The 24,548-nt window shown below is 45.6% G+C and overlaps 1 protein-coding gene and 1 long non-coding RNA gene across 7 annotated transcripts in view; one reads left to right on the top strand and one right to left on the bottom strand.

Annotated features, from left to right (window-relative positions):
* LOC148019901 (uncharacterized) overlaps window positions 1-24,548 on the top strand; it is a 57,171-nt gene that overhangs the window by 22,732 nt on the left and 9,891 nt on the right. The gene's annotated exons all lie outside the window — the stretch shown is intronic.
* LOC148019902 (uncharacterized) overlaps window positions 1-24,548 on the bottom strand; it is a 60,479-nt gene that overhangs the window by 28,819 nt on the left and 7,112 nt on the right. For all 5 annotated transcript variants that reach the window (XM_087700093.1, XM_087700092.1, XM_087700090.1 and 2 more), the window contains 2 exons: window positions 21,498-21,561; window positions 21,291-21,371 (listed from right to left, as the gene is read on the bottom strand). In XM_087700093.1, coding sequence (XP_087556219.1) covers window positions 21,291-21,371; window positions 21,498-21,539 — 123 coding nt within the window. In that variant the 5' untranslated portion in view covers window positions 21,540-21,561. The remainder of the gene's footprint in view (window positions 1-21,290; window positions 21,372-21,497; window positions 21,562-24,548) is intronic.

Raw genomic sequence — 24,548 nt, 5'->3', positions numbered from 1 at the left:
ACAGAAAATCATCATCTGGGGAATCCACGAGCAAGGAACGGACCAAAGCCAGTAAGTCCTCTGCTGCATGTTGACGTCGCCGACAAAGAGAGGCATGATGAATCCCATACTGCCGAGCAACCCGCTGCACATTAGAGAGCAGTCGTGCAAATGAAGCCAAGCCCTCAGAGGCGAAGTCCAATAAGAACCTCTCAATTAATTGCTGCATATAGCCCTGAAAAATTGGATGCTTCAAATAAGAGAAGTTGAAACGTAAAGGGAGCCTATCCAGCAACTGCATAAAAGGTGCAATAGGTTGTGCCCGCATCTCAAGCTGGAGGGGGAAATGGTCCGACAACGCATATTGTTGCAAGACCTTCATTTCCAGCATCTCGGGAAGAAAATCATCCCCCTGCATGATATACATTCGGTCCAACCGCGACCAAGTAGTTGCATATTGGGCGGAATGAAAAGTAAACCCTGAAAAAGAAGGGTGAAGCCACGACCAAAGATCTTGCTTAAGTACGCGCAAAGCAAAGGAATTCCACACGCGGCTTTTCGGCGTATCCATTACCGAATGCCCTGAAGTGGACTGAGAAGAGTCAACACACATATTGAAATCTCCCATAAAAAACTCCCTTCGGCCAAGTGACATGGAGCCCTGCAAAGTCGACCAAAGATCCCGTCGGGATGCGGGATCATTCGGAGCATAGAGGCCCAGCAACCATAAAATCTCTCCTTCAAATAAGACTTCGATTACCAGAAAGCGGCCCTGCACATCATTTTTAACAAGAACAGGCTGGTATTTCTCATGGACAATCATCAGCACGCCCGAATAGTGCGTGGCATGTGTCCCTGCATAAAACAGACGGAATCCATGACAATCCACAACTTTTCCTGCTTCACCGTGACTTTTGTGCTCAACTGCACACAATACATCCCACTGGTTCTCATGCAAGTCAGTCCACATGGTATGTTGCTTATGGCGAGAGCAAATGCCTCGCACATTCCACGTGGCTATCTTCATATATCTTCAAAAAAAGGAAAGTCAGGAACGAGGCGCCTGTTGCCTCGATTTCACCTTTTCCGCGAGAGCATCCAGGACACCCTCATCCAGAAAATCAGCCAATACTGCAAACGAATTCTGGCGACCTGCTTTAGAGGTAGAAGGAAAATCCACTGCCTTGGGAGTGGGGCGGGGAAAACGCCGATCCCAGGGTGTAATCACATTACCTTTTGTATCAAACGCCAGCTTAGTAGGTGGGCCCTTGGGACCGTCTGTATAGACTTTCCTTGTAGACTGATTACGGGAGGCAGACGGGGCCATAGTACGCGCAGCCTGCTGTGAAGTGAACATTTCTTTCCTGCGCATATACGTGCGCACGGAATCCCGCGAAGCATTAGGCCCAGGATCCGCCAGGCCTGCATCCAACTTTTTACCTTTTTTTTGACGTGCCTCAATCCAATTGGTGCTACGTGAATCCAAACCCAGGACCTGTTGTTTGCCTTTATCCACGACATTAGGTGGCTGAAGGGCCTCCTGTGTCGGGGCATCAAGCACCATGTCATCCTTAGGCAGCACAACCTGCGCATCCTTGGAAGACGGTTGCCTTTCAGGGCATTCGGCCATAAAATGCCCCAATTTACCACATGAAAAGCAGTGTCCTGCAAAGTTGCCCCATTTCAAGCGAAAATGCAAAGGATGCATGCCAGAACAATTGAGGCGAAGCCACGCAGGCCTTTTCCTGGCCGTGTCCCATAACATGCATAAATGGTTTCGATTCATAGCCTTGAGGCTTGGGGGAACCAACACCGTTCCCACAATTGCCATCGCATCCTTCAACAATGGCCAATAGACCGCCGGACAATTTTCCACTTCCACCCACACCGGGCATTCTCGTTGAAGCAGACGCTGGAAGTCGGCCATAGGGCGCCATGGTACAACATGGACCAAGCGGCGATCAAAGAATAATGGCAACTTGGACAGTAGCTCAGCCCGATGTGTTTCTGATTTCAACAGCACCTCATAAAAGCCGCGAGGTCCAAGGAAGATCTCCTCAACACACTCCCCTTGCAATAAATGGTGCATCCACTGGCGAATATGGGAAAGCATTGGGATCCTGCTAGTAAAGAAAAGTATAACGGCACGGTCATAAAACACCGAGAAGGACCGCAAGACTGATTTCGGGTCCACCGTGGCTTCCAGCACATCATCAGTTCCCGCATCAGAAAAAGTTTCATTATTATGCTGGACATAATCGCCAAGCAGAGTATTGGCAAAGTCCAGCAAATGCTCCCAGTCAATCTCCTGCGAATCCACAGGATCAGAGGCAACCTGCGCATAGGAACGTTCCTGAGGACCCATTGGCTCGTCAGAAGTATGCTTGGAGCGTTTGCCCGCAGGCAGCAGTTCAGAACCCGGAGGCATCTCCTCCGTGCACGGCACCATATCCTCCGGCTCCTCTGTATCAGAATCCGGGCCAAGGGCTGCCACCGTCCGGTCTAGAAAATCCATATCCAGGCCAGCCATACTGCTGTCTTCTCTCTGAAGAAGTCGTGAGGCGGCAGTCGTCAGATGGGTCTCCAGACGGCGCGCAGGTCTAGGCGATCCGCTCTCTCTCGCTCTCGGCTTCCTTATCTCTGCACGCGGACGTAAAGCAGGGGACCACAAGCGAACAAGCGTGCACTCGTTCAGGCGTCTCTCTCTCTCTCTCTCTGTGTACAGATCAGTGGGCACTCTGGTCGAGGCGTTGCTTCTCTGACGACTGTCGAGATTAGGGTTGACAATAGCTGTGCGCCTCTGCAGAGAAGAACAAACGCGAGCACGCGGACCCGCGGACAGCACAATCGTCGAACCAAAATGGGTGTCTGTAGGCGTGGCAGCGTGACGGGACAGTAGACAGGCACAACAGAAGCCGGGACGATCCAACACGGCGCGCAGGACCAGGACGCGAAGAACAAGGCCTGACGGAACTGCAGGGCGACGGCGGCAGGGACCCCGACCCCGGGAGTGACGAAACGGTGCAGGCGGCAGGTCACGACAGGGCGCAGGTGACGAAACGGTGCAGGCGGCAGGTCAAGACAGGGCGCAGGTAACGTCACGACAGGGCGCAGGTGACGAAACGGTGCAGGCGCAGGCGGCAGGTCACGACAGGGCGCAGGTGACGAAACGGTGCAGGCGCAGGCGGCAGGTCACGTCACGACAGGGCGCAGTCGGCAGGTCGCGACAGGGCGCCATCGACTCCCATCTCTCTCTCTCTCTCTCTCTCTCTCTGTCTGTCTGTGTGCTCTTGTTTCTTCTTCTGTCGTGCACTCTCACATGCGCAACTTGCGAAGAAGATATTTGTCGCGAACTCAAAAGGGTTGCGAAGTATTCCCTACACATACTTACAATTGATCTGGGATTTGTGACCATTTGACCTTCTTCATCTTGCAATCTCACCACATTTTCCCTTGCTGGGGATGTATGCAAGGCCTGAAAGAATTTGTGAGATTGGCAAGAATTGTCTTGAAGACCATTAGTCAAATTCCTTAGCTTAGCTTGTTGGTAAGACCGCAATTGAAAGCCTTGAATATGTTTGCCCTATCGAGCTGCCAATGAGATTAAAAAATCATCATGCAGTACATCGAGCAACAACAGGCGGACCAAGGCCAACATGTTTTTTGTAGCATGCAAACGTGGCCTATTAAGCGAAGCATGATAGATGCTATATTGTCTTGTCACCTTTTGGACATTTGAAATAAGTCTATCGAAGGAGTCCAATCCTTGTAGTGGAAAATCACATGAAAACCTTTCGATCAGCCAGGTCATGTAGCCCTTGAAAACCGCATGGCTTAAAAAGGAAAAATTGAATCTTAGGGGCAGCCTACCCAAGAGACTGGCAAAAGCATCCACCGGCTACCTAATCATGTCAAGCTGCAAAGGAAAATGGTTGGATAATACTTAGTGCTGCAAGACTCGCATCTTAAATTTTTTAAATAAAAAGTAGTCTTTATGCATGGCATAAATGTGGTCTAATTGAGACCACGTGGCAGTGTATTGAGGTGAGTGAGAGGTAAATCCCGAGGCCGATGGAGAAAGCCAAGATGAAAGATCCTACTTTAGGACATTCATGGAAAAGGCTTGCCATGCCCTACTTTCTGGGTTATCCATTAGAGATTGTTCTAAAGTGGATTGGGATGGGTCAACACACATGTTAAAATTGCCCATAAGCAAACTTGATCTTCATAGGCCCAGAGAATTCCGAAGACGGATCCATAGGGCTTGACGATACAATGAGTCATTGGGTACATAAAGGCCGACCAGCCATAAGGCTTGCCTTTAAACACAATCTCAATCACTAGGAAGTGTTCGTGAACATCATTCTTAATAAGAATTGGTTGGAATTTCTTATGTACAACCATGAGGACACCCGAATAGTATTTAGGCTTGCAACTAGCATAAAAAAGAGGGAATCCATGACTAGTCAAAACTTGACCAGCAGCATCATGGCTTTTGTGCTCAACAACACACAAAGTATCCTAGTTGTTCTCATGCAAAATACACGTCATGTTGTTTGCTGTGGGAACAAATCCCATGGACATTCTAAGTGGCAATCCACATTTGTAAAATTAAGGAATTCATGGGCGAGGCTGCTCATGCCTCACTTGCATCTTCTCCGCTAAAGTGTCCAAAACTCCATCTAAAAGTTCTGCCGAAACTGCAAAAGCATTTCAACCTTCTTATCCTTTGTACATTGGACATCAACCCATCTTGAATTATGCGGGTTCGGGGAAAGCATAGGTTGCTTTTGTTGGATCACATCCTTTTGCAAAGGCCATTTCCCATTGAGTGGTGCCTCCATCACTTCAGTATCCCTACTATGAGGAATAGCAACATCTTTTTTGTTTGGACACTCTGATATGAAATGACCAAGCTTGCTACAAGTGAAACAATGATCTGCAAAGGTGCCCTGGTTGAGCTTAAACCATAGTGGATGTAGGCTAGTGCAATTAAGGCGTAGCCAAATGGGGGTCTTTTCCTCAAGGTGTCCCATAGCATGCAGAGACGTTCTTGTTGCTTGCTCTCATATTTGACGGCACCAAGGTAGAATTGCCACCAAGGGCCAATAAATCGCATGGCAGCTTTCTACCTCAACCCACACTAGACATTCCTGTTTGAGAAGATTTTGACAATCTGCCATCGGTCTCCATGGTACCACATGCACCAATTGTCTATCAAAAAAAGAAAATCATCTCTATTTGTGGCGGATGTGAGCATGACCTCATAGAAACCCCTGGGCCCCACAAAAACCTCATCAACACAATCACACCTGAGAATGGAAGCCAACCATCGCAAAATCCAGGGGATCATCGAGATCCTGCCTGTGAAGAAAAGTATGACTCCATGTTTATAAAATGCACAGAAAGATTGGAGCACTTTTCGCGTATCAACATGTGCATCCACAATGTCCTGTTCATCACAATTCGGAAGATTACTGTGATTGTGTTGAATGTATTCTCTGAGCAAAGAGTTAGCAAACTCTAGAAGATGTTCCCAAACTAGTTTTGGAGAATCATCGGAAGCATTGGTAGCTTGCACATATGAATGTGGCAGGGATTCCAATGGTGTCAAGCTATCAATAATTTGTTGAGATATCACTTCCTCAGTTTACACACTTCATTTAGGATTTTGCACAGACAACCCCAAAAAGGGCAATGTCCACATTTTGGCCACTTTTTTAGTGGGTGCCCACACAGTGGTGTGCCACCCTAGACAGCTTATGCTTGTAAATAGGCAGCCACTTCATTCATCACTACCTCTCTCTGTTCAATCATTCTTGACCACCTTCTTCGGTCACCACCACCACTTACCTTCTCTCACCAACCCCTTCCACTGCTCTCACACCCCTTCAGTAGGACATTGTGGTTCGTGGCTCATGGCTGCCTTCACCCTTGCTCTTTTGCTTCAGGCGCCCTGTTCCATCATCAGGCCTTAGGTTTGGAGCATCTTTCAACACCCTTTTCCATCAGGCTCCACCTTCACCTACGTTTTTCAGTTTGGAGGTCTTCTTCTTGGCTAGCATTATCATCTCCAGCTTGTCGTCAACATCCTAGCCTATAGCGGCAGTCTACATCATCAAGCGTTAGTGATTTCATCACTTGTCTATCACAAGGGTTGCTGGGACCTACGTTTTTGTATCCTAGCTCCTCTTGTATCACTTCACGTCACTTGTCTATCGCAAGGGCTACTGGGACGTGCATTTTTGCAGCCTAGCTCCTCCTCCATCACTTGGCATCACTCCTTTGTCACAAAGACTGCTGGGACGTGCGTTTTTGTAGCCTAGCTCATCCTCCATCATCTGATGTCATTATTATTCACATGGCATCAACATTTGGGCTGCTCTCTCTATGTTTGACAGCTCCGACACTTTGGGATTTGCATTTTGCTGCCCAGGTCACTCCCCGGCATCAGAGGACAGCGGTTTACTCCCTCAACATCTGTCCTTCACCTTCCAGTGTTTACTTCGATAGCCCATTGCCTAGAGGATTGTGTTTCACTCCCTTTACTATGCATATTCCCACAGGTGTTGCCACTTGATTGAGACAGGATAGTGCAATTACCTTTTGAGCTTTGACTCTGTTGTATCAACTTTTCTTCTCATAGCATGATTCAGTGCATCATCACCGCGTTTTTCTTGTGTTTTTAAGTTTCTCTTCTCTCCTAGTGTTTGCCGTACAGACTCTATGTTATTCCCTGCAAACCATATTGTCTCTCTGCATCGTTGCTTATTTTGACGTGGTATCAGAGCATACCTGTTATTTTTGACACAGTTATCATAGGAGCATCCTCATTATGCTTATTGTTTTGCTGCAGCTTGTGCATCAAAGCTTGAAGCCACTTCCTCAGTCATCTCTATTGAGCTAAAAATGCATTAGCTTCACTTAAACAACCCCAAAATATAATTAAGGAAGAAATCTTGTTTATTTAAAAAGAAATGCGTTTCTAGAGAGTGTTTGTATCCCATAAGCACAAATCCACTTAGGAGAGCCCAAACTTTCTATAAATAGATATATTGCCCTCCATTCAGCCCTATTCTTATTTTTGTAGATTTCAGGTGTTTTCAGCTTGCTACCCACACCCCATTCGTAGAGCCCTAATCTCGTTTTTGCAGGTTTTAGGTGTTTTTAGCTTACTGCCCACATCCCATTTGCAGAGGACATCGCAATCCAAGCTGTCCATTGCAGTCTTCACTTATTTGGTACTTGTTTCCGGCCCTCCATCATGAGTTTGCTGCTGTTTCCAGGCAAGCGATTGCTGCTCTTTGTCATCCAATTGTCATACAGCCCACCACGTCAGCATACTGTTGCGTTTGCAGGCCCTAGCTGCCGCCTTGTAGATTTTCTCTCTTCTCCAACTGTTGCTATCATCTTCTTAGCCTGTTGCTGTTGTTTTCTCTCTCCTCCCAGCTGCGTCCACTGTTCTCTCTTCTCACTTACGTTGCCTTTCTCTCTCCTCACTTGCGTTTTTAGTCTTTCTCTCTTTTGCACTACTGTTTGCATCAGATCTAGCCTTCCTTGGTTCCAGTTGCTGGTGTTCGACATCTGGATGCTGTCTTGCTACGATTCGGGATCCGTTTGGAGTATGACACACTCTCCAGCTCATTTATCTTGCTTTGATCCTTCAGATACAGGAGTTCGAGTGTGTGCTTTGTCGTACGGTATTATTTGTGTTTTTGTGTTAGGGTATTTTTTCACATGGTATTAGAGCCAAGTTCTTTGAGAGAAACCTAGGCCTTGATCTGAAAGCTCTATAAAAGAAGCATAAACAATAGAAGGTCAGATGACTTCGAACACTGCTTCCGCACCACTTATCACATCCAAGCTAAATCTATCGTGAGTCGGAGTGGGCCTTATAGCTTGCTTCACAAGCTCTCGACATGGTTGGATAGACATTGGACTACCATGACAAGACTCGTTTTAACGAGTCAAACTTTACAACTTGGTCGAACTTGACGAGACATGTGCGTGACTCATAGAACTTATGGGATTTTGTGCAAGGGTTGGAACCCCAACTCGATCCCGCACTTGTTCCATATGAGGTTGTTCGCTCGTGGAAGGCTAGGAATACCTCCACTATTGTCGAGCTGATGCAGGGCTTATTGCTTGAGCTTTATTCTCAACTTTAGCATTTTGACTTAGTATCAGAGAGATGGGCACATTTGATTGACCGCTATGCGGCTCGGGATAGGACCTGTCAAATAAATCTTGACCGTGAGCTTCAGAACTTCAAAATCTTTGATCGGGATGACTTGAAAGTCAAGTTGGTTGAGTATCGACGTCTCCTTTTCGAATTCTTCACTACAAGGACTGCTAAGTCCTCTGACGATCAAGTCACATTGTTTCTTAACAAGCTATTGCGTAAATACTTGAATTTTATGTAGGAAGTGGTTTCTTTGCCCAATTTATCGATATTCTATGAATTTGAGTATTAGCTATTGCGTTATGCACGGTTGTTCGATTAGTTTCGTATGAAGAATCCCTTAGAGCGGGCTCTTGTTGCTCATTCCTAGAAGGGGCAGCAAGGGAAGAGTAAATAAAATCAAACTTCAAATCAAAATAAAAAACAAGCAGGGGAATCACAAGGAAACTCCCAGTCTCAACTCAAACCCGGGTGGTAAAATGTACCTAAGAAGAATATATATTGTCAACACTGTCAAAAGACTGGTGATTTTGACGATGAGTGTCGATCAAAGGCAAGAGGCTCAACATTAAAACCCAAGTCACAGACCCCTGTCCCTTGGTCGGGCAACCCTCCTTAGGGGAGGCTAGGGTGATGGCAAGGGGTAGTGAAAAGGCTAGACTTACACTGCCACCGGTTAGACATCTCAGTCGACAACGCTCTCAACTCTAGAGGCTTGTCTGATTGGTATGCAGAGGCCCACATCGTCTCCGTAGAGACATCCGATGCGAGTCTCATCCACATCTGTGAGTTGCCTCCCGACGAGGTTACTGCAGAGTCCCACTCGTCACAACCGAGCACATTAGCACTTGTTTGGATTATGGATAATGGAGCTGTTGAGCTAAAACATGCATTACTTGCTGATTAGCCTCTTAAACAACCCCAAAACACACTAAAACATGCTCTTTTAGAGTAAAACTCTAAAACGAGGAGTGGTTCGAGAGAGTTTAGTGGAAACCCTAATTTTTGGGGCGCCCTTCCACATCTATAAATAGATAGGCTGCCCCCATTCAGCCTTATTCAGTTTGTGCAGGTTTCACACTCTCCAGTGCAGATTTCAGCCATTAGTCTACCTCCACGTGGCTGTCCAGCCCTCGCGACTGCTGTCACCTCTCCCTCTAGCCTCGTAGTGCCCTGGTGCCCTCTTCCAATTGTCGCCCACTGTCAGGTGCCATCTACTAGGCTGCGTTTGGCCTCCAACTGCCATCGCCAGCATCTCCAAGATTAGGTGATATCCTACAGCCTGCATTCGCATCCTTCTGGAGCCTCCTGGTGTCATCTCCCTACTCTGCAGTTGTCACCTCTGTCTCTGGCAGCCCCTGGTATCAGCGTTTTGGAGTTTTCTCTCTCTTCACTCTCTGACTGGTGGTCACAGACTTGGGATCCGTCTCCGGTGGACGTCACACTCCGACATTGCTTTGCCCTTGGGTACATTGTACACTTACATTCATTTACAATATTCATTCACTTTAGAGTAGTGTTATCTCTCTCCCTTCTTTTGTTTGTGTTTGAGTTTTTGTGTTTGAGTTTTGAGTTTTGCGTTTAGGGTTTGAGTTTTGCCCTCTGTGTTTGTGTCTGTTTCTTTGTGTTTCTGTCGTGGTCGTACACTCTGTGTGTCAGTGTAAACCCTAGCAGTTTTCTTCATATGGTATCAGAGCCGGTGCTCTTGTAAAGAGTATCTTGCAGATATTGTGGAGAGCTAGTCTTTGTGCGAGGCACACAATACGACTCGTAACTGAAACAGTCCCAGACACCTTCTTCTCGAGTTCTTATGATGTCTTATCAAGCTTCTCCATCATTGGAGGCCTTGAGACGGCATTATGGACTCGGTGAGGAGGATGACACTCCATCTTCACCAGATTTCACTAATATGACATGACAGAGGAGGACTATCGCAACAAGTACGGTGATGTTTACACCTCTCCTACTGGTTTTGCTACCACATCCGGACCGGTTGGTGAGGCTGGCTACCTCTCCGATCGTGGAGGACATACGGCATTCAGAACGTCTGGCGATCCATCTTCATCATCTCAACCAGGTCCAATGTCAGGTTTGTACAATTCTTTTGTATTGCATGAATCAAAACCCTTGCATGTTTATTCTTTTGAGGTACAGGATCCGGATGGCTTTGCGTATGTGAACTTAGAGGGGGCTCACGAAGCAGACGAAATTCAGGTACATCTACAGCTTTTGTTTCATTTGAGCATATCACACACACTTCTCACTTCCCTCCCATCCCACCCTCTTCTATATCACACCTTGATCATATCTCATCATCTTTCCAAAACCTTGGATTACACCACATCTGCATCACATACCCTAGGGGTTGGATCTTCCATCTCCGCTCCTAGCACCTTTTCCTTCTCCACCCCAATTTCTATCTCTTTGCACCATGGTACTTTGTTAGGGGGAATGCCACCCTTTAATACAGTGCCTCTCACCTTTCAGCAAATGAGCATACCCATAACTCCACTGTGATGGACATCCCCCTCACTATCCCCAGCTTCACATCTCCCATGACCACTCATACGTAGGGGTTTCCATCCTCAGCTTATGGTGCGTCTTCACACTCTCCTTGGGTTACACCTACGCATGGATTCTCCTCTTCTGCTTCCCGTGTTCCCGTCCCACCTCCTTGGGTTCCTCATGTGGCTACCATGCCCATGCCTAGTCAACCTATCCCTACCTATGGATCCACCTTATACACTACCTGCATGCCTGGTGGGCACATTGGGGCCCATTTCCAAGTGTACTCCACTCCCCCATCCTACCCCCACTATACTTTTTCACACTATCCATCTCCGAGCACTACCCCTCCTGTTGCAACAACCAAGAATGCCTTCACAGATAAGACACTTTTTAACAGGTCAATTTTTCACCACTTGTTCTAATTTCATGCAACAAGCGCTTGAGTCTTAGGGTCTTTGGGACCTCGTCATTGGTCTAGAGCCTATGCCGGACCCTCGACTAGCTCACCCTGATTACATCCGTCAATGGAGAGTCCACAACGCCACAGCCAATGTTGAGCTGATGCACGGATTGGTTCCTGAGTTTCACTCTCAGTTGCAGTACTTCCCACTCGTGTCAAAGCGTTGGAGTCACCTTCTCGACCACTATGCGGTTGGTGATTGTTCTCGACGCATCAATCTCGACTTTGAGCTTCAAGAGTTCTCTATTAAGGAAGGGGATGATCTGAAAGTCAAGCTGGTTGAATATAGGCGGTCACTTGCCGAGTTCGCCACTACTGGCTCTCCAAAGTTAGATGACGATCAAGTTACATTCTTCTCGAATAAGTTGCCCAAAAAATACTTCAATTTTATTCAACACATCATCTTCCAAGCTCGATTACCAACCTTCTACGAGTTTGAGTGTCAGTTTTTGCGTTACGCAAGGCTGTATGATCAAGTCCACAAGAAATCCTCATCATAGCCTTATTGAGAGCAGAGGGGGTTTAGTTGCCTCTTCTTCGAGAGGCAAAACCACCAGTGGCAAGAACTCGCAAGATGCGAAGGCAAGCCAATCCAAGGGTGACTCCTCTTCCTCAGATGGAACCAAAAAATTTAGACCTATCTAGCAGTAACTCCCTAAGAAAAATTGGTTTTACACACATTGCCAGAGAGCCGGCCGTGTGGACGAGGAATGTCACTCCAAGGCCTAAGGTCTTTCACCTAAAAAGCCTCTGCAGACCATTGCGATTGCACAGTCCGGTGGAGCTACGCTTTCCACTCTTGCTTCATCTGCTCCTTCAGTACCCGCTGTTGCTGCTGGACGCGTGGCTCGAGTACAACCTTAGCAGCCCATCTCTTTCACTACCCCTGAGGGACTGGCTGATTGGTATGAAGGTTCCGATCTCGTTGCACTTCATGCATCTATCTCACCTTCCTCCCCACCTCGTCAAGCATTTCCTTGGCAACGCCCTACTATTGGATGTATGCGATGGTGGCCACCTTCTTAGACTAGCATGTCTCTAGGTCCTTTCAGATACCCTAGGTCAGTCTAGCATTCATTTTTCGCACTCTTAGAGTTGGGCCCATAGGATTCATTGTCCTTAGCTTTTCCATTCTTTTGACTTCCGTTGCATTTATCACACACATGCACATTCATTGCATTTATTTTGAGTTAGATTTTCTTTCTGTTATGTTTTGCTTTGGAGCATTTCACCACTAACCTCTGTGTTTGCAGATTCTCATCTCTTTTGTAGGGTTTTGTCTTTCAGTGTAGGGCTAACTTGCAAATTGCTTTGGTTCTACCTGGGCTAGAGACGTGGGGATGCGCACCGTTTCTTTCATGGTTTCATCATCCTCGGAGTGCTTGCTCTTCTTCCAGCATGGCGGTTTCCCCTCCTGAGGCGGATTGTGCAGCATCTCTCTTGATGCTATCCTGGCGGTGACTTCTACCTTGCTCTTCTATCGGGGTGCTTCATCCACTTCATCCACTTTCTCTTCTTTCATTCCTTATGGTTCTCGACACCATATGAAGACCGACATCAGGCTCCTCTTCCTTCTTCGGCATCTACATCCAGGTTGAGAGGGGGTTCCTACTCTTCTCGGTATTCTACAGGCTTCGGCACTTTGTCCTCGACATCGGCTTCTTTTCCCTGTTGTACCTTACTTTTTGCATTGCATGATTTCATTATCTTTGTACTAGGGCGCTTGGGCAAGTGAACAATTTTCCCGTGAGGGACACTGTCTAAGTGGCACTTGCTGCATGAGCATTCTTCAGCATGTAGCATACTTTGCATCTCATTGTGCAGAGCACCACTTGAGCGGATCCTAAGTTGTTTCCACCGACGACTGTTGTTACCACACCACCATCCTTCATCACCTAGATACCTCATCATCTATTTTTCCTCGTCATCGATACTCTGAGTGGATGGGTTAGCTTGTTCTGTTTTGTGATGTGTTGGGTGTACCCTCCCTACTTCCGTCTTCTGGGTCACTATTACTCAATCGGCCGCATCCCATAAAATTTAGCTCACTTATTAAACAAAAAAAGTTTCATGTAGTTTCATTCGCCTTTGTAGGGCTTGGTAGGCCACTGGGCAGCCGACATGCACCCTTTGTCTGATGCCCTGTCCTCTCTGGGGTGACTACTTAGATTCCCTTGGTAAGATAACCATCGCCTCGTAGTCCTGGTAGGCCATTTGGCTACTAACGTGCATCCTTTGTTTGATGCCCTGGCTGCTTTGGGGTGGGACGCCTTAGGAAAAATAAACATCACAGTGGTTGGCCTAACCTTTCGGCTCAGTTTTGGGCTTGAGAGGGGGTATTGAGCTAAAACATGCATTACTTGCTGATTAGCCTCTTAAATAGCCCCAAAACACACTAAAAAATGCTATTTTAGAGTAAAATCCTAAAACAGGGAGTGATTCGAGAGAGTTCAATGGAAACCCTAAAACAGGGAGCGGTTTGAGAGAGTTCAGTTGGAAACCCTAATTTTTGGGCCGCCCTTCCACATCTATAAATAGACAGGCTGCCCCCATTTAGCCTTATTCCGTCTGTGCAGGTTTCACACTCTCCAGTGCAGATTTCAGCCATTAGTCTACCTCCACGTGGCTGTCGAGCCCTCGCGACTGCTGTCACCTCTCCCTCTAGCCTCATAGTGCCCTGGCGCCCTCTTCCAATTGTCGCCTACTGTCAGGTGCCATCTGCTAGGCTGTGTTTGGCCTCCAACTGCCATCGCCAGCATCTCCAAGATCAGGTGATATCCTACAGCCTGCGTTCGCATCCTTCTGGAGCCGCCTGGTGTCATCTCCCCACTCTGCAGTTGTTGCCTCTATCTCTGGCAGCCCCTGGTGTCAGCGTTTTGGAGTTTCCTCTCTGTTCACTCTCTGACTAGTGGTCACAGACTTGGGATCCGTCTCCGGTGGACATCACACTCTGACATTGCTCTGCCCTTGAGCACATTGTATACTCTTACATTCATTTATAACATTCATTCACTTCAGAGTTTTATTCTCTCTCCCCCTTCTTCTGTTTGTGTTTGAGTTTCTGTGTTTGAGTTTTGAGTTTTGGATTTTGCGTTTAGGGTTTGAGTTTTTCCCTTTGTGTCTGTGTTTGTCTCTTTGTGTTTCTGTCGTGGTTGTACACTCTATGTGTTCTCAGTGCAAACCGTAGCAGTTTTCTTCACAGGAGCTACATATCACATGACTCCTATAGAGGACATATTCTATACTCGAGCTTTTGTAGCTAGGCGGTCCACGTAGGAAACAACTCCTCGGCAGGCTGAAGGTTGCGTTAGTTTTTCTATTGACAAGGGTCCGGATCTGGCTTCGTTGGACAATGTATACCATGTCCCTCAGCTTCCTTGGAGTGAACTTGTTATCTGTTCAGTAGTGTTGCTGGTTGGGGCGAGCAGTTTTCTTTGCAGCAACCACAGTCGAGGTCCTTGACTCTCAGACTGGTTTAGTGATTACTCGTAGTGAGGCACAACCTAATTGCCTATACCACATGACCCATTTTCTTACCAAACCGACAGTCGAGGGATCCGTGTTCCATAGCTTCCAGGGATTAGCCGCATCTCAGGAGCCTATGAACAATGAGTGTCTTTGGCATTTCTGTCTAGGGTATCTTGGCTATGACTCTCTTTATGAGTTGTCTTGCTGTGAGATGGTTGAGGGTCTTCCTCGCTTGAAGCTAGCTCGAGATGTTTGTAAAGCATGTCAGCTTGGGAAGCAACACCGTACCCCATTCCCTCAGCAGTCTACACATAGAGCTAACCTCTTAGATTGATTCATGTTGATCTTTATGGGCCAACATCCACTGTCGCCTTGAATGACGTGTTGTACTTCTTTTGATAGTGGATGATCATTCAAGATGCATGTGGGTGTACTTTCTCAAGCATAAGTCCGATGCTTTTATATATTTCTCTACTTGGGTGCTATTGGTTCATAACCAGACGGGTTGTTGTGTTGGTTGTGTGCGGAGTGATAGCGGTGGTGAGTTTATCTCCCATGAGTTTTTCGAGTTTCTATAGTAGCATGGCGGCATCTCTTGCTAGCTCGCCTCTACTAACTCCCCCTCTCAGAATGGAGTCGTAGAGTATAGGAACCGGACAATCATGGAAATGGCACGCAAGAAACTTCTTTGGTTAATTCATACTAGGCTAGACTTAGCTTACTCAGTTAGTATTCTTAGTCAATATTTCATAGCATCTAGGATGCCACATTGGATTGTGTCTTCATGTGTTGTGTTATTTACGGTGTATTTATTCTTATGGCCTCACTTATGGTTCTGGTTTATGTTTGCAAGGGTACATTGATTTTGATTGGGCAAGAGATCTTGACACCCGGCGTTCCCACGACGGCTACCTTTTCACCTTGGGCACGACTCCCATTTCTTTGTCTAGCCGTAGGCAAGAGATTGTGGCGGCTTTCATGGCCGAGGCTGAGTATAGGATTCTCTTTGATGGCACCACCGAGGTCATCTACCTGAGAAGCTTACTGGCAGTGCTTTACTTTCCTTGTGACTCTCCCACCGTTGTCTATTGCGACAACCAGAGTGCCATTGCCCTTGCGGGCAATCCAATCATCACACCATGGATGCAGCATGTGAGAGCCCACTTCCACTTTTCCAGAGAGCAAGTTGAGCTAGGCACTATCTGCCTAGAGTTTGTGCCTTTATCAGACAAATTTGCATACATTTTGACTAAAGTAGTCAATCGACCGATTCTTTAGTACCTTCTACCGAGGATCAGCTTGGGTACATCCACCCCTACTTCAGATTGACGGGGAGAGGATGCTTCTCTCTTGCTTTCCCTTCCAGTTTGAGAGGGGGCAACTACTTCTCTTAATAATGACAGTGATGATGCTTACAGTTTTTAGATATTGATTCATTCTTTTATATTGTACTTTTGGATATTTGTAACTTCATCCGCACTATTAGGATAACCTGATTGTAAAAGGGCACTTGGGCAAGTGAACAATTCCCTTGCGAGGGCGTTGTCCAAGTAGCACCGTTGCATTGCATTTTGCGGGAGCATGATATCTTGCATCTCCCTTTGCATTACCCCATGCATTGGTATTCTGTTCATGTAAACATGCATCGGTGCGCATTTATTCCTTTTTGGTCTTTTGGAGTGGTGGACTCTGGATCCATCATATTTGTGGCATTGCACATGTCATTTTCCAAGGCAGTTCTCCCTAGCTTGCTTGCTTTGATTGTCTTGCTTGCTTCACATCTTTGCTATGTTTGTGTCACCCACACCTTAGCCATTTTCCTTTTCACTGACACTCAATAATGGTAGGGATAGTGTGCTTGTTTTGTGAAGGTCTTGGGTTTGACCATTCCTTATCATTCTCCCATTTGGGGCACGGATACTCAATAGGACGAACCCTAATTTGAAACCCTTACTTAATGTTAAATCTATCAAAACTACAAAGCCCTTTAAAAAAAGTCCATAGCTGATTCCATCCGCCTTTGCAAGACTTGGTAGGTCATTGGGTAGCCAACGTGCACCCTTTGTCTGATGCCCTGGCCTTACTGGGATAATCATTTGGGCTTCCTTGGTAAGATAACCATCGTCTCTGTAGTCTTAGTAGGCCATTGGGCAGTCGACATGCACCCTTTGTCGGATGCTCTAACTGCTTTGGGGTGGGATGCCTTGGGATAAAGGATTAAAAAAAAAACCAAAAAAAAGGGGGGACTTGGTTGGCCTACTTCTCATGGCATTGTTGTTGGGCCTGAGAGGGGCGCTGAGCTAAAAATGTATCAACTTCACTTAAACAGCCCCAAAGCATGCCTAATTAAGGAAGAAATATTGTTTATTTAAAAAGAAACGCATTCTTAGAGAGTGTATGTATCCCATAAGCACAAACCCACTTGGGAGGGCCTAAATTTTCTATAAATAGGTATACTGCCCTCCATTCAGCCCTAATCTCGTTTTTACAGGTTTCAGGTGTTTTCAGCTTGCTGCCCACACCCCATTCGCAGAGCACATTGTAGTCCAAGCTGTCCATTGCAGTCTTCACTCATCTTGCGCCTGTTTCAAGCCCTCCGTTATCAGTTTGTTGTTGTTTCCAGCCAGGCAATTGTTGCTGTCCGTCATCCAGCCGTCGTACAGCCTGCCATGTCAGCATATTGTTGCGTTTGCAAGCCCTAGCTGCCACCTTGTAGATTTTCTCTCTCCTCTAGCTGTTGCCATCATCTCCTCAGCTTGTCATTGCTGTTTTCTCTCTCCTTCCAGCTGCATTCATTGTTTTCTCTCTCCTCACCTACGTTTTTAGTCTTTCTCTCTCCTCACTTGTGTTTTTAGTCTTTCTCTCTCCTGTACTACCGTTTGTATCAGATCCAGCCTTCCTTAGCTGTGTTTGTTGATGTTCGACATCTAGAGGTTGCCTTACTATGGTTCGAGATCTGTTTGGAGTATGACACACTCTCTAGCTCATTAACCCTACCTTGATCCTTGAGATACAGGAGTTCGAGTTTGTGCTTTGTCGTATGATGTTATTTGTGTTTTTGTGTTAGGGTATTTTCATCACAATCTCCTTCGTGCACGGTACCATCTCATCCTTGCCCTTTGAATTAGGCCCCAAAGCATCAACTACTTGTTGAGTCTCTGACAATTTGCTCTTGTCTAGACTGCATGGATAGAAGTTCCATTTTCTTGTTTTGAATGCATTAATACCAATCTGTGTTGAGCACCTGTTGACCTAATTGTTTGTTGACTATGACAGGTCTGTTTGGTCTGGGGGCCTGTATCCTGTATGCGTTTATACCCTATAGGAACTTGCATAGGTGTGTATTGAACTGAAGCACTGAAAGCTGTGCGTTGGACAAAACGAGTGTTTTGTTGGAGATTTTACTGAGCTGAGAGTGAATGCGATGGATAATACAGAGAGAGAGAGAGTAAAGAGCAGTAGAGAGGAGAGTGAGTATGACAAACTTGATGTTCGGTATAAAGACTAGTGTACCAATTTTTAGGTTTTGATAATATGTATAAGGTACAAGAAGTGTAAGGGTGCATTCGCACCCGAACATGGTAAAAAGCACGGTGAGCCTTTATTCTCAACAACCTCCCACCTAAAGGCAATGTACCTAAAAGGAGAGAAAAGAATCGACTAAGTCTATGTATGTACAAAGCTGAAATACATATATACTATCCAACCCCCATCATCTGGCAGCAATGAGCAAACCGCTCGGCTGGGAGACCCTTCGTGAGAAGGTTTGCGGGGTTATCATCTGTATGTACCTTGACAAGCTCAATGCCCTTGTTGTCAAGTACATCCTTGATAAAGTGATACTTCACATGTATGTGCTTTGTCTTTGTGTGAAAGACAGGGTTTCGTGCTAGCATGATAGCACTCTGACTGTCATAGTGGAGGATAGGAACCTCAATAATACCAAGCTCTCTCACCAGACGTGAAAGCCATAAAGCCTCTTTGCATGCCGTCGTGGTAGCCACATATTTTGCCTCTATAGTAGACAATGCAACACACTTTTGCAGCCTAGATATCCAAGAGACTGCTCCTCCTGTGAACATGAACACATATCCTGAAGTAAACTTTTTGCAGTCAGGATGGCCAGTATAGTCTGCATCCGTGAAACCGACAAGAGACGACTTTTGCTTACCAAAATAGATAACACAAATCCTTTGTGCCCTTAAGGTATCTCATGATACCCTTCATTGCTTTCCAATGCTTTTTGCCAGGATATGCCATGTATCTGCTAACCACTCCCACCACAAATGCAATGTCAGGAAGTGTAGCAACCATAGCATACATCAAGCTCCAACAACTGAAGCATAGGTTATCTTGGCTATTTCAGCCTTTCCATCATCTGATGTAGGGCTGTCATCTGCACTAAGTTTCATATATTGAGGCAATGGTGCACTAATGGCTTTCCCTCCCCTCCATATTGAAACGCTGCAAAACTTTCGTGACATACTCCTGCTGTGACAGATAAAGAAGACCCTTTGATCTGTCTTTGAGTATACGCATGCCAAGAATGTGATTTGTCTCACCAAGATCTTTCATATCAAAGCTATTGTGTAAACTCTGCTTCAAGGAGTCCAAGGCATGAACATCCTTGCCTGCAATCAGCATGTCATCCACATATAAAACCAAGAGAATAAGGTTGCCATCTGCTGCCTTCTTCGTGTATAAGCAGTGATCAAGTTGAGAACGATGAAATCCCTGAGATTTCATGAATGTATCAAATTTGTGATACCATTCTCGTGGTGCCTACTTCAGCCTATACAAACTCTTGTGGAGTTTACATACCATGTGCTATTTTCCCTTTGCAACAAAAGCGTCAGGCTACTGCATATAGATCTCCTCATGCAGATCATCATGTAAGAAGGCGGTTTTTATATCCATCTGTATGAGTTCCATGTCTTCAGATGCAACCAAACCCAAGATGGTTTGCAAAGTAGTCATTTTGACTATAGTAGAAAAGATTTCATTAAAATCAATTCCATGTTCTTGCTTGTACCCTTTAGCAACCAAGTGAGCCTTGTACTTTAGCAAAGAACCAGAAGTGACTTTCATCTTGTAAACCCATTTGCAGGGTAGCATTTTTTGTCCTTTTGGCAAATGTACCAAATCCCAAGTGCCATTCTTCATGAGGGATTCCATCTTTGATAGCATTGCTTTGTGCCATTTCTTACTATCCCGTTTGTCCATTGCTTCTTGGAAGCATGATGGTTCACCACAATTTGTTAACATGACATAATTACCCTTGTGTTGGCCCTTGGGGGTAGGTCTTGGGATCACTGACTTAAGGCATATTCTTTGAGTCATCACCCTGGAACTTTGCCTATGATCAGGTTGCCTCTCCCCCATGTTGTCACCAACCAGACGATTGAGTTGCCCCTAAACAACAAACTACAAGCTCCTCTGCAGTATTGTTTTGTGCATAAAACAACAGAAAACAATAAAACTGATTTTTGGGTGTGCATCTCTCTCGTCCGTGCCTTGTGAAGGTGTTTGTGGTATCAGAAGTAGATACAATTCATATGGGAGTAGTTGCTTCTATGGGTCCTCAAGTGTCAAAAGACTCCTTGCCTGTCATTGATAGGACCTCCATACAAGAGTACTAGATAAGAAAACCTTAGGTACCTCACCACCTGCTTGTGTGTGCTCCCCATGTTTACTTCTCCGGCTAATAGCTTCTCATGCCACCCTGTATCCATAATTGGAGTAGAGATGTAAGCATGGACTATCACGGTCCCATGAGCTTCCAATGGTTTTGTGCATGTTGCCATGTAACATGGTAGAGAGTAGGTTGCTGCTCTGATACAAATGAAACACATTAATAGACCTCCAACTTGGATACATGATGTCACAAGCCCCAACCCTAGGTTGTGTTCACACTACAAGACCCTCTAATTGTCTTATATTTTAGAACATGTCACATCTAGTAACCAAATGCTTAATGATTAATGGCTGATGCTGCAGGTGCCCATCTAGAATGTCCAAGGATGTAACAAGTCTTATCCCATTGACTATGACAAAAGATAGGAGAGCTAAGAGACTTCTATAGGAGGATAGGGTTTGGAGAGTCTACCACAGAGGGATTGAGTTGTAGGAGCACTAGAGTTAACATTATAAGACCTGCTGGAAATTCCACTGCTTTTTGAGAGAGACACATACTTATCTTTTGTAAAGCCACAACACACACACACACACACACACACACACACACACACACACACACACACACACACAAGCTCTCTAAGACTCTTAATGCCAAAATTAACAGTGGAACATTTTGTGGTGAGCTTGAGGCCCTGGCCCTATGGCATGACAAGACTCTTGACATCTGACACAAACTGAACTGACTTTTGTGTTACTCTTCTGAGATTCATCAAGGTTACTTTAGGTCTATGATCATTACACAGTAAGCAGGTTGAGCATAATCAAAAGCAGCATTCTAGGTCCAATAGCATTGTCTAGGCCAAATGATTATTTCCATATTTGTGAGATTTATTAATAATAGGGACAATGTAAAGATCAGTGCTTGAATTTGTCAGTATTAGCAGTATATAACTAGCTTGAACTTGACTATCTTGAATCTTCGTGAATCTAAAGAGCTAATAAGCCTGAAATTGCCTCTTTTGAAGCTTCACGAGTTTAAAGAATCAGTAAGCTTACATCCTTCTGCAAAGAAGCAAGGTGGGAGCTTTTGGAGCACCTCTCTGTCCTCTTGGACCCTGTTTGAGGGCATCTTGCTTCCTGCCAACATCAAGCTTGTCAACAAACATAGAAAACATGCTGTTTGCTGTTTATAATCTGGGACTTTCCATGTTTTCTTTGAGATGAATGTGTCTTGAGATAAGATGGAAAAGGAATACACAGTACCGTTTTCAAGTTATGAAAAGACTGAGCGAAGATTTGCTGCATGGGAGAACTTATCTCAGTTACACTGCATAAAACAAGTTTACTTAGTCTTTAATAACCTGCAGCTTGGATTCTACCAAGGCCTAACTTCCAACATTAGTAGCTGTTGATCTCGCAAAGACGGTGGAAATTAGTCCAGACAACCTGCTTCTCTAATTCAAGTCATATTTGCTATGCCAAAAGGACACACATAATCATTACTAATCAGTCAGAAATAATGAACAAAAGTTCTCAATAAAGGACAAAGTAGTTTGATAATCATTATCAAGTCATGGAATTTGTGTTCCTCAACACATTTGTCTCAACAATAACACGTCTAAGCTGGTTTAGTATGAACTTGTAGTTCAAGATAAAAAAGAGAGAAATTACTTTGCCCCAAACCACTGAGATTTAAAAACAGTTATTGAAATGAATAAACTTATAAGTTCAGAAGTAGATGGAGCTTTCAAAATTGATGTTAATTGGTTCAAATGCTCCAGGAACTTTGCCTCAAAAATAACAGCGAAGTGAATAAACTAACAAGTTGCCAAGTGGATTGAACTTTCAAGGTTGAAGTCTGTTGAATCCAGTGTTCCACATTAACATGGGATTACCATTTTGAAGAGAGACATTACACAACCATCAAAATGGGTTGGATTGGGGGACAAAGTAGTAGATAGCCACCTTTGGCTTTGCTATCAGTTTTCGATCCCATCATGTTTCCTAGTGGTGCTATAAACTTATGCATGAAAACAGCTACTATGGGGTGGATTCCAGCCAAAGTAGTAGCTAGCTATCCTTGCCTATGCAATCAGTTTTCAACTCCATTATGTTTCCGTAGATTTGTGCAAGAAAACAGCTACTGATAAAGCAGTAAGTCATACAAATCCTTGTCCTCCAAAGAGTTACCCTCATTCCTCAGTCCCATCTCAATGTCTTTCTTGTGTTCCTATGCATGTCTACAGCTGTTTCATGTCCCGCTGGAGTTTTCTAGCCTGTACAGTGTGATGGACTTCCACCACCAATGTCCAAGTTGTCCCCTCTGTCCACAATATCTTGGAAGGAAGGGCAGAAGAATACCTAGCTGTGAGATCTCTCAAAGTCTCTGTGGCCATACAACCCTGGAGACTTCCTCTCCAAGACTATGTGAAGGGCCAAATAACAAAGGATGCAACAGACTTTCACTACAGTGATGAGTGACTAGTCCCTTGATATGTCCCCAACACTGAAGCTCTAACATGCACCCTAGGTGGGGGGTGAATGTCAATTGCTAGAAGGCCAATGATCGAAGCTGCCCCTCTCACATCACGAGTGTGTGAAGGGCTCCAGTAGCTGCTCTCAACAAAGGGAGTATTAAGGCTATCATGCTGAGGAGTGATCACTCTCTTCATCAGCCTCACATTAAAGCTCTTGCCTCTACTGCTGGGGGGTCGTTCACTGTCAAAGGGCCCATGAACTGATTGGAGCCACCTCTCAGACATCATGAGGTTTCTCTGGAATGCTGATACCTGGCTGTGAGTCACCTGGATATGGGTAGCTGAACACAGGTGTTATATTAAAATTTAACAGAGTCAATGATGGTGGACAAACACACTGCAAGCCCATGTGGCAGGCAGCTGGATAGGCAGCAGGTGGTGTAGGTGGCAGCAATGTGACTATTGTTAGGCAACTGCCAGAGTATGCCAGGAAAGCTGATTGACATGGCACTTGGCTTGCTGTAGGTCGATTCTGCGCAGGTCTTCAGTCCTCAGCCATGCCTTTATAAGGTTCTTTCCCCACATGTCAGGGCAGAGTAGTGATGCAGGCTGGTGATGTCAGCATATAATCCTTAGGCATTTCTGCAGCAGTTTCACAGCAGCAGATAGGCACGTGCGCAGCAGCCTGCTCAGTAAGAGAGCTGAGTGTGCACGACCACATCTGGGTGTCAAATTGTTTGAGTTGCTCTCCCAAACTTCTAAGACTGGGCAGTACAGTTGCAAGTTGAGTCCAGAACAGCAGTATTCTTGTTAGGATTGTGGTGATTATCTCGTGGCTCAGTTCCACCTAATGAATGCTGTAGTGTTTCAGACTCCAAAAACTCCCATTGTATTTTATAAGGATCTTATGTTGGAGCAATACCAAAGTAGGCTGTGGCTCTCCACCAATATATTATGTTTCTCAGAACACGATGGGATTGGCAAATTTATTGGTGGTCTCCGGGCCTTGGGGGTTTGCTGATACAGGGAGGCATTTGGGGCAATGGTTCTCCACCAAGACATTATGTTTCTCAGAGCATGATGGGGTTAACACAGTTGGTGGTGGTCTTCTGGCATTGAGGGATTGCTGATATAGGGAGGGCCGAGGCATTTGGGGCAAAGGGTTAAATGGCTAGTGAAACATCCCCTTAGAACCAACCTGGCACCTGCGCATGAGATACAACAGAAGCCATACTCCTGTAGAAAGAACCATAAAGAGATGAACATTGGACTCACCCCCAGCCATGGAAAAGCCAAACACCCCCCAGCCTCGAAACTAGCAGCATAATGGGGCACACTTATGCCAAATTTTGTAGGTGCCCATCCTGGATGTCCAAGGATGTAACAGCTAGAGTTATTGATGGTTCAGTGACAAATGTTTTCAGCACACCAGATGGTGCTTTAAGTGTACAGGACCCATTGCATTCTGGGCATCCAGCTCATTGTTTGGATTGCATTTGATGGTCTCCTTGTCTGAGGGATTACTCAAACTGTCAGGCAGTTGCAGCAGAGGCTGCAATGGCTAGAGCAATTGGTAGTTCCAGAGAGGGTGGCAGATGTCTTCAGCACAGAAATGGTGCTTTGAGTCAAGAGCGCCCAGTGAGGTTTGGGCACCCAGCTCATTGTCAGTAGTTCTTTCCTAGCAAGTGAGCAGGGAAGTTCTCACCCCCTCTCATATACCCCTTCTCTCTTTTGAGATTTTATAAAAATTTGTGGACAGCTTGCAGCTAGCTGACACAGAGGCACAGCAATTGGGTACACTGAAGCAGGCAACACCACCATTGAACATGGAGAAGCA

Source organism: Lygodium microphyllum, chromosome 19 (assembly GCF_053477565.2).
Source record: "Lygodium microphyllum isolate KBCC chromosome 19, Lygodium_microphyllum_v1.1.10, whole genome shotgun sequence".
In the NCBI taxonomy this organism is placed as follows: Eukaryota; Viridiplantae; Streptophyta; class Polypodiopsida; order Schizaeales; family Lygodiaceae; genus Lygodium; species Lygodium microphyllum.
This window is presented reverse-complemented; position numbering and strand designations above follow the sequence as displayed.